The sequence below is a fragment of the Panthera tigris genome, chromosome D3 (assembly GCF_018350195.1).
Source record: "Panthera tigris isolate Pti1 chromosome D3, P.tigris_Pti1_mat1.1, whole genome shotgun sequence".
NCBI lineage: Eukaryota > Metazoa > Chordata > Mammalia > Carnivora > Felidae > Panthera > Panthera tigris.
The window spans coordinates 40,434,791-40,445,037 of record NC_056671.1 but is presented as its reverse complement, the minus strand read 5'-3'; the positions used below and the strand labels follow the sequence as shown (position 1 = coordinate 40,445,037).

Here is a 10,247-nt window from a genome sequence, read left to right as displayed (position 1 = left end):
AAGCCCGCAGGGAAGCATATAGACCAGGAACAGCACACTATTTCCTCTCCCTGCTTTAGGGGAGATAATGAGTGACTTACAGAGCAATTTGAGACCTAGTCTGTGAACTTACAGTAAATGAGTTGGGACCCAGAGAGGGTTTTCAGACAGGGTCACCAGTTACTGTTTGCAAAAGGAGTTGATCTGATCTTGGTTTAGTGGCTAAAAGTCAAAGAGCCTATTGAGCAAACTTGAGGTAAATTTCAGACCCTTTAGTATCACTGGCATTTGAGAATGAACACATTCAGACACTATGATTTTTAAATGCCATTTATTTAAACCAAAGTCGATTTGTATTTTCAAGGGGTGGCTTTCAAAGATATAAAAAAAACTCATGTTCAGAGCAAACAATTTTGTTCAATTTCCATAAGAAACAAAATTACATTTTTGGGAGGGAGTGGACCCTGTAACATGGGCCATTGAAATTTGCTTCACTGAAATTCAAATTTTTTACATGCAATAACAAACTCACTTTGCTTTGGGATTGGCCAAAATGTTTAAGAAGCCCCAGTGAAATATAAGGATTAATTTGGTAAAAGGCAAGAAGTAAAACTGCAGCTCACACTACAGGAATAGTCAGTGCACGAACCCAGGTAATGAGATCTTTGCAGCCTTACAAGCGATGAGCCACTTGATCGATCCTCTTTTCAAACAGTTTCAGAAGTATATCATGTTATTTTGGTAATTGGTAAAGGTCTTGCTTACGTACAAAAATCAGAAAAAGAGGCTTAGCTGCTTAATTTCCATGTTTGTTACATATGGATGGATGGGTTTGCCCAAGTACTTGTGGGGAGAAAATACTGTGTAGACTTTGGCATTTTCAGAGAAGTTCAAGTCCACTTCATAAAACGTTCTAATTTACCTTTATGGGGGTGGGAGGTAAATCTGTATTTTTGTGTATAAATTAGGGTTTATGGGGTGTCTGAGTGGCTCAGTCAGTTAAGCATCGGACTTCAGCTTAGGTCATGATCTCAGGGCTCGTGAGTTCAAGCCCTGCGACGGCTCTGTGCTGACAGCTCAGGGCCTAGAGCCTGCTTCAGATTCTGTGTCTTAGTCTCTCTGCCCCTTCCCCACTCACACTCTGTCTCTCCCTGTCAAAATTAAATGTTAAAAAAATTTTTTCAAGTAAGGTTTATGAACATGACTGAGATGAAAACCAGCGGAAACAGACAGTGGCAAATAATTATCCATTTTAAATGTGGGAAGAATGATAGAGACCCTACTGAAGAGGAAGCTGAACAAAGTTTCAGATTTTTGGATTCAAATCTGTCACTTTTTTTTTTATTATTTAAAAAAAATTTTTTTTTAACGTTTATTTATTTTTGAGACAGAGAGAGACACAGCATGAATGGGGAAGGGGCAGAGAGAGAGGGAAACACAGAATCAGAAGCAGGCTCCAGGCTCTGAGCCATCAGCCCAGAGCCTGACGCGGGGCTCGAACCCGTGGACCACGAGATCGTGACCTGAGCGGAAGTCGGAGCCTAACCGACTGAGCCACCCAGGCGCCCCTCAAATCTGTCACTTAATAGTAGTGTCCCATTGGGCAAGTCACTAAGCCTCAGTGAGCACAGTTTTTCATTACTTCGGGGATGAAATTAAAACCACAAAGCATTATTCTGATTTCCCCTATCTCCTCCAGGGTAGGAACCGTGTAGGAAACAAAACTGATGAAATGTTTGCGAAGAAATCCAGGTGGGTCAAATCTGTACAGATTTGCACGTTTGAGAGGCCGATAACTTCTTTCACAAATATACAGCTCTCATCTGAAACTTTCATATGTGCGTGATCGTGTATGGTAAAAGGCCATGGTAAAAGGCCTTTTGGTTTTCAGTATTTTGATCCTTTACATAGGACACAAAGTCTACCCATCTGCTCACCAGCGGCTAACCTAAACGTGTATTTTATTGTATTCTAACAATAAAAGTTAGAATGATATATTTCTTCATTGCGTAATTATTCCCTCCAAAGACAATTACTTGTATTTTGGAAGAAGCAGGGCTTTGTAGTGAAAACACACAGACCTGAAAGCAGTGCATTAATTATTTTATTAATTTCTTCTTTTTACATTATGGGAAACATTCATCTATTTACAGTTTTTTTTTTTTTTTTGTCCACACACAATCTAGGTAAATAAGCCTATGAAATTCCACTTCATAAAGCCATAAAAATGTTCCCCACCCCTCCATCTGAAGGCTTTCAAATGAATCTTTTTTTTCCAAACCAAAATAATTTTTAAAAATTACATTGGGAATTCAGATATGCTAGTGATTTACATTCCAGTTATTTAAAATATGCATCTAGACATGTTTTAAAAAAGAAATGGTAAATTCACAAGGATAAGGCTTAAATTAAAGTGGTAATGCACAGTAAAACATTAAGGAAACATCTATAAATAACAGAAATATATTACAAATAAATTAGTTCTATTTACCATTTCAAATATTAAAAATCTTTAATCCATTTCTTCATCTCTCTTTACAAAAAGGTTATGTGAATTGTATGGAAACATCTGCAAAAAATATAATAAATACTTAATTTCTTTGAACGTTTTTTGATGTGGGAGACAAACTTCTTTTGTAGTTCCCCCCCTCCCCAAGAAAATGCCCAAACAGCTTTATACCAAAGTTAAACAAAATAAGTAATTTTTCAGGGTACATACATTTTCCATTATGAACTAAAAAACATATCTACAAATTACATCAAAAAGAACAATGTGACAAAGGTTATGCTCATGGATGTCAGCTTAAGGGGGCAAATGGTTAACAAGCAGCTTTATGTGGGGTCGTGTTTTAAGATCAATAATTAGCTTTTTATAAAGTGTTTGTACAATTTGTGTTTTAAGGAAGGCAAGGGTCATGATGCCTGTAGGCATTCAGCTAAAAGATTTAAAATCCTTACCAAAAATAGCTTATGAATATACAAATACCATTCACATAGACAAGATAAATAGGCCTTCTCTTGTCTCTCTTTAAAATATCCTGGGCTAAACCGGTTTCCAAATAAAATATTGTAGGATGATCTTGAGTCATATTAGAAATCGATTTCTTAATCCCAATCTTCTCTCTACCTCAGGGCACGGAGCTGTAGTTGGGAACATGGGTCTTCCGATGGATGTCGCTTCCTTCACGTCAATCTATGAGTTCCAAGTCATTTTCAGGATTGAATGGGACTATAGGCTACCCAAGGTGGCAGATGGCCTTACTGGCTGCAAACTTTGTGTGACCTTCCGTTGCTGCTACAAACTGAAGAAAAGGTGTATTCTTTTTAAAACAAGCGAACCCTTGAAGTTCAAAATCTCTGTCAGCTCCAATTTTGCAAAGCACTCAAGGTGCTTTGTCCACCCTAGTTAAAAGTTGGTTGGTTGGTTTTTAAATAGGTTAGTAGCCCTTTTCTTGTAAACCACAGCAGTAAACATTTGTGCCCTGTTTATAAAGATAGCTCAAAGCATCAGTGGCTCTGAGAGGTAGCGAATTCCCTAGTGGTTTTAGAATGTGACCATGAAAATAGTTGTTGCCAGAACCCATCACTTCTCTTAATTTCATAAATAAATTAGCACCTGGCTACGAGAGTATATTTTTTAAAAAAAGTTCTGGTGCAAGCTTATTTGATGTGTGTTTTTAGTCTGTCATTTTTCAAGGGTAATTTCTAATGCTTTAGAGTGGGAGCTGGACATAAAATGTCAGTGATACTGTAAGATCACCACATCCTAAATGTTTAAACTGCTACGAGTAAGGGCGTTTAAAGATAACTTCAGCTAGATGCTTAGCGCACACTGCCCATCCGTCAGGACTAAAAGTGTAAATTCACATTCTCTGCCAAAAGCCTGGGTTTCTTTCAGTGCTTATGAATCATGACTTTCCCCCCTTCCTCGTGGCTGCTGAACTGCTGAGGTCAAATTTCTTCTCTCACCACCTGGGACCTCAAGATGAGGGGCAGCTCTTTGGAATGAGGCTGCGTGTCTACTTGGGTAGAGAATTTATTTTATCGGTTTGACATAGGACGAAACCCTTATGCTGGGGACTGGTAGGACTCTGGGTAGGAGGGAGAGAAGACCAAAGGCGAAAATATGTCTGCATTACAAACTACCGGGTTACAACAGATGGATGTGTAGCATTCAAAGGGATGACAGGAAAATCCAAACTTCTCTCCGAAAACACCCTCGCTGCCACTTACAGCACTTCTTGACCAGGTGTGTACTTATAGGCGTAGTAGGTAGGCCCCCCAGGATGGACACTAACACGTTAAGAGGACCAACGCTTTCCCCTTTAAAGACCCCCCACCATCACAACAATATAATACACATAGTACAGTAAAAGTTGATAAAACATTTCAGGTCTAAATTTTCTTAATAATAGGACAAAAAAAAAATCCCTTACGTAGTATATCTTAAACTAGCAGTGCTTCCTTGCCTTTCTTCCTTTTATTGCCTTTCAGAATAGATTAATTTCCCTGAAAGATCGAATTTACAATCTTCTGCTGATGGAAACATTTGAAGCAGTGATGGATGGAGTAACAGTGAGGCAGTTTGTGCAGCTGTGAGTGAAGCAGGTAAGCCCCAGCACCGGCAGAGTTTGCTCCTCCCTTCCCCACTACATATCCAGCCCCACTTCGTCCCCTCTAGGATTGTCACTCATCGATTCCGGTGAGATGGCGTGATTTCTGAGGTTGGAAATAAAGTGCTCCATCTGCTTGACAAAATAATAACCGTTTAGGGGAAATAAAGGGAATCGGAGCCCTAGTTTCCTTCACGTGGAAGACGGTTAAGTCCCAAAGGCTCACCCTGTGCTACTGGATTTCTGAAATACCCTATGGTTTTATATTGCTGAGCTCTAGGGACAGACTAGCTTGGGAGAACTGAGGATGGTGGGCGACCTAAAGGGGCCATTTCTACACAGGTGGGTTTGGTTCTGCCGAGAAAAGAAAGGCCGGCTCTCCGGATGAGGCAGGTGGGTGACGCGTCCGTACGGGTGGCGAAGCTCGGTGGAGAACGTGGGCAAACCGGTCCGGGCGGCTGGGGCTACTGGGGGGAGGGGGGCGGCTCCTGCAAGACCGACAACTACACCGCGACAGTGGAAGTCACTGAGCTCCGGGACGGACGGGCTCGGAGGGCGGGGAGGGGGCGGAGGGAGGACGGAGCGCGGAGGCGGCGCGGCGGCGCGCGCGGGGCGCTCAGAGCCGGGTCTGCGCCTCGGGGATGTAGATCTCGATGCTCTCGGCGCTCTCGGTGGCCGAGTTCTGGCGGACGGACGCGGCGCGCTTGGCGGCCATCAGGCGCTTGCGGGCCTCCTGGCGCTGCGAGCTCTCCAGCGAGCGCTCCCGGATCAGCGGCGCGGGGCCCTTCGCCGGCTTCTTTGGCACTGGAGGAGGGGCCCTTCTCTCCTGATCAAAGCAGAAGGTTCAGGACATTACACAGCTTCTCAGGACAAGCTTGGGAAAAACTGGGATAGGTCAGTAGTTAGAACACGCACACTTTTTTTGATTTTGGTTTTGGGTTTTTTTGTTTGTTTTTTAAACCTGAAGGTGGTTAGTTCTGATCTGCACTCTGTATACATATATATATACACACACATATATATATATTTTTTATATGTACATATAAAAAATGTACATATATATATTTCTTTATTATTCTGGCTTGGGTATTCAAAAGATGCAGGGGGAAAAAAAGGAATACCGGTAAGCTTAAGGCCAAGGGTAAGGCCGAATTGCAGAACTAGTCTCTCCAAGGGAAGGATGTGGGTATTTAAAATGCCCTCTGCTGAAAGGTTGCGGCTCCAGGCATATTTAGTGTGGTTCTCTCTGGAGGCTCCAGACTCTTCCGGGTGCCAGGGATGGGTTAGGGTGGCAGCGGCAGCAGCAGCCTCTGGGGACCCTGCGTCCCCTCTAAGGAGGCGAGGCTGCGGGTGCAAGCTCGGCTCAGAGTTTAAAAACATCCCCGCCCTCTCTCCCCGGGCCCACCCATCCAAACCTAAAAGGCCAAATGAGGAAGAAGAGATGATAAGACTGTGTTCTTTAGCTTTGTTGATGCCACTGTGAGTTATACCCGTCTGCACATCACACACAAACACACAGCAATAGACTTTCCGGGGTCACCCTGGAGGGAGGACACTGATGGTTCCTCCACTCGGTGGGGGAGGGGGGTGGGGGGGGGTGGAATCCGTTCCCAGATAGGCTCCTAAAACATCCCGCTGGGATGTCACTCCTTAGGGGCCTCAGGACGGTTGTGGTGGCCCAGAAGGCAATTCCAATCACAGGAACAGACATTGTGCTTTGAAAATTTAACCCAGGACTGAAAGAGGTCTTCCTCCTCTCAGCATCAGCAAACTATGAAATGGTTGGATATTTTAAAATGCCACTGCAGGGGCGCCTGGGTGGCTCAGTCGGTTAGGCAGCCGACTTCGGCTCCGGTCATGATTTCACGGTCCATGAGTTCGAGCCCCGCGTCGGGCTCTGTGCTGTCAGCTCAGAGCCTGGAGCCTGTTTCAGATTCTGTGTCTCCCTCTCTCTGACCCTCCCCCGTTCATGCTCTGTCTCTCTCTGTCTCAAAAATAAATAAACGTTAAAATGCCACTGCAAAAATAAAGGCCATTCAACACTTGGGTCACAGAAAAAAAGAAAATGCAGTGGGCAAGCTGCGAATCTAAACCACGAAGGAATTTAAAGAAAAGGATAATGAGTTTTCAGACTCTCCGAAAAGGTCCATATGAATCTGCTGTTTTCATTTTTAGTAAGATACCTTCAATTCTCATGACACGGATGTGACAGTTATCTTAAAATAGGGATTTTAGGATTCTCCAAAGGGGTATACTCTGTATCTTCACACTTAAACTCATTGCAGCAAATCCTCCTTGCTTGCCTGGGTGAAGTGCCTAGATAAATTTATTACATTGGAATTGCCCGCAGGCTGATTAAGGCGGAGTCTGTGTGGACAGAAAAGGGAAGTCCAGAGTGCAAACAGCATTTGGCCAACTCTGATTGTGCTCATTTGTTTCTTCCCCTCAAGTTCATGGGGTGCTGAAAAGCTCTGGTCATAGACAAAGTGTATAAAAATTTAGAAATCAAGTTCACTAATGACTCACTGTGTACGTGTCGACAGGTTACATATGTCAATTCTTAGCATCACAAATTTTGGACATTTTAAGTCTTCACTGTTGGGTAACTTGGTGATATTTGGAAAAGTATGAATATTGGAAACTTTTTAGCCATATCTTCCTTTCCTTGTACTTAAAAAAATAATATTTAAAAAAACCCAATGAGTGAGAATTAGATGGATCAGCTCTAAAAACTAAATTACCAGTATGTGTGTACATCTGTCGTGTTTTCTTAAAATAAGAACAATTTAAAAGCTTATTTAGTACATAGTTTTAAACACAGATTAAAGAAAACTAGATTGAGTGCGGATGTTTGGCTTCCCACATAAGAGGCCACACATATATCAATGGTACTTTGATGCTTAACACTAAAACCCCTGGTCAATGGCGATAGAATTGGAGATGAGGGACAATGACACTGACCCTCTCGCTGATTATGACTCGGCCCTTGGGACTGGCTTTCTCCTGGGAGTCCACTGACTGTATGAACCCGGATACCATGATGGAGAGCAGCAAAATGGACTGGACTACTGTTCGCTCTCTGACAGGCAAGGAGATCTGAAAAGGGCAGGCTACCGGAGCTTCATGGGAACACACAAGCCTCATGTTTAGAGGCTGAATCTCTTGGACCTGTTCAACCTCAGGCCATTGGAAAGCAAAGAGTTAAAAAAGTCATGCATGACAGGCCAACCTAGGGAGGTGGATATTGGATACCTGTGTGAGCCTGGTGGAACCACCATAATCAAATGTGAAAATTGCAGTTTATTAATTAAAGTAAAATAACTTGAACCTTTATTTCTAAACTGTTGAATGAGAAACCCAGTGAGCAATATTCCCCAAGTCAAGTCAACCAAAAGTAAAACTCTTTAAAAAAAAAAAAAAATCCCAACATTTATGATTACTGTGAACCTTTATGGTGTATATTTTTAACCTTGAACAACAGCGGTTTCTTTATTACTATATTTATGAAATGATTATCAAAGTCGGTTAGTTTTCAGGGCTTCCTATTTTTCTCAGAAACACATCCTAGGGTGTAAGGAAGTTGAACTCTTGCTCTATATAATCATGCACTGAAGATGTCATTTATTTTAGTTTAAAAAGCAAAATGGAGGCAGTTCCTTCCAGTGACTAAAATGGTTTAACTTAAAGTTTAATTAACAAAAAAGCCACATTCCCATTTTCCAATTCACAAAGACAGGTTTTTCTTTAAAAATATGCCTGAAACATATTACAGATAATATCCCAAATGATTACTATGTAAACATTGTCATTACAATGAGATTAATATGATATCAGCTCCATTTCACATTGTAAACAGCAAGACTGAATGCAGAAGCCTATTTAGACTGTCCAGTGTTTGTGCAGGTTTTTAAATGAACCATACAAAATCTACATTGTTCTACCTTCTTGTCAAGAGGATCCATCTGTTTCCAATTATTGGCCTTTAACTGATGAAGTTCATCAAATTTCATACTAATATTTTCTATGGACAACTGCAGCATGTCCCAGAACCCCGCCAGATCCTGGGAAGTGGGCCTTGGATGAGCATTGGGATTCTGTACAAGAGAAAGAAAAACATTCGTGCTTTAGAGGCAATCGATGACAACAAGCACAGGCCCAAAGGGGCATTTTCAAATATTTCAAATAACATAAGGGGGATGAGTTCCTTTTGGCTTTCAAATAGGAGATAAAAGTGAGGCTACAAATGGTAATTCTTCCTTTTTCTTCTTTTCTTTCTTTTTTTTCTTTCTTTCTCTTTCTTTCTTTCTCTCTTTCTTTCTTTATCATCTATTATCTATTATCTATCTATCTATCTATCTATCATCTCTATCAATCATCTATCTATCTATAAAGATTTATTACGGAATAATTGAAACATACAATTGTAAGATATTTAAAGTGTACAACACGAAGATTTGATATATGTACACATTGTATACAGACTCCTCCCATAGAATTAATAAACACATCCATCACATCACATAATTATCTTTGTGTGTGTGTGTGAGAACATTTAAGTTCTACTCTTAGCAAATTTCAGTTATACAATACACTGTTATCAGCTATAGTCACCATGTTGTACATTAAATTCTCAGACCTTATTCATCTTATAACCAAAAGTTGGTACCCTTTCAACCAATGTCTTCCCTTTCCCCCACCCCCCAAGCCCCTGGCAACCACTTTTCTCCTCTTTCTTTCTATGGGTTTGACTCTTCTTAAAAGATTTCATTTCAAATGGTAATTTTATACACTCATCTGAGTCAGTGATTCTCAAATGTCAAGGTTGTAAAACTCTTCTTTTGTAATACAACATCTATCAATGTGGTATGAGGAGAGAACCCAAACTTTTCAAAAAACTATGACAAGATGCATTAAAACATATTTAAATGAAGACACCATCTTCGGCGGGGGTGGGGGGTGGGGGTGGGGAGGATAGTGGAGCTGGAATCTGACATCATGTCATCCAACTTATTCAGAGAACAGATAAGAAATCTAAAATAAGACTTGTTTTAACAGTCATGTTGAGGGAAACGATAGGGTAAACAAATGATGAGTAAGAAAATAATTTGCATTTTTAATATTTTGTAATGTTTATTTTATTTTTGAGAGCGAGTGCAAGTGGGGGAGGGGCATAGAGAGAGGGGGACAGAGGATCTGAAGCAACTCTGTGCTGACAGCAAAGAGCCTGATGCAGGGCTCGAACTCACGAGCCTCGAGATCTTGACCTGAGCTGAAGTTGAATGCTTAACCTACTGAGCCACCTAGGTGCCCCCCAAATAACTGCACTTTTAATGTACCATGTGTTTAACAATTAAGATGTTACTAATATAGGAAGTCATTTTATCATACAAGGACTTTTTTTTTTTTTTTAATGTTTATTTATTTTTGAGACAATGCGAGAGACAGAATGCAAGCAGCAGTGGGGCAGACAGAGGGAGACACAGAATCTGAAGCAAGCTCCAGGCTCTGGGCTGTCAGCCCAGAGCCGGATGTGGGGCTCGAACTCACAAACCGTGAGATCATGACCTGAGCCGAAGTCGGATGCCTAACTGACTGAGCCACTCAGGCGCTCACAAGGACTTTTACTAAATCTTTGGGAAATGAATTGGTTTTAAA

The 10,247-nt window shown here is 41.4% G+C and overlaps 1 protein-coding gene across 1 annotated transcript in view; it reads right to left on the bottom strand.

Moving 5' to 3' along the window:
- Positions 1 to 5,208: 5,208 nt before the first annotated feature.
- Positions 5,209 to 10,247, bottom strand: part of DLGAP1 (DLG associated protein 1) — an 888,408-nt gene continuing 883,369 nt past the window's right edge. Inside the window, exons 12-13 of the mRNA XM_042963009.1 lie at positions 8,534 to 8,686; positions 5,209 to 5,418 (exon numbers count right to left, since the gene is read on the bottom strand). Coding sequence (XP_042818943.1) covers positions 5,209 to 5,418; positions 8,534 to 8,686 — 363 coding nt within the window. The remainder of the gene's footprint in view (positions 5,419 to 8,533; positions 8,687 to 10,247) is intronic.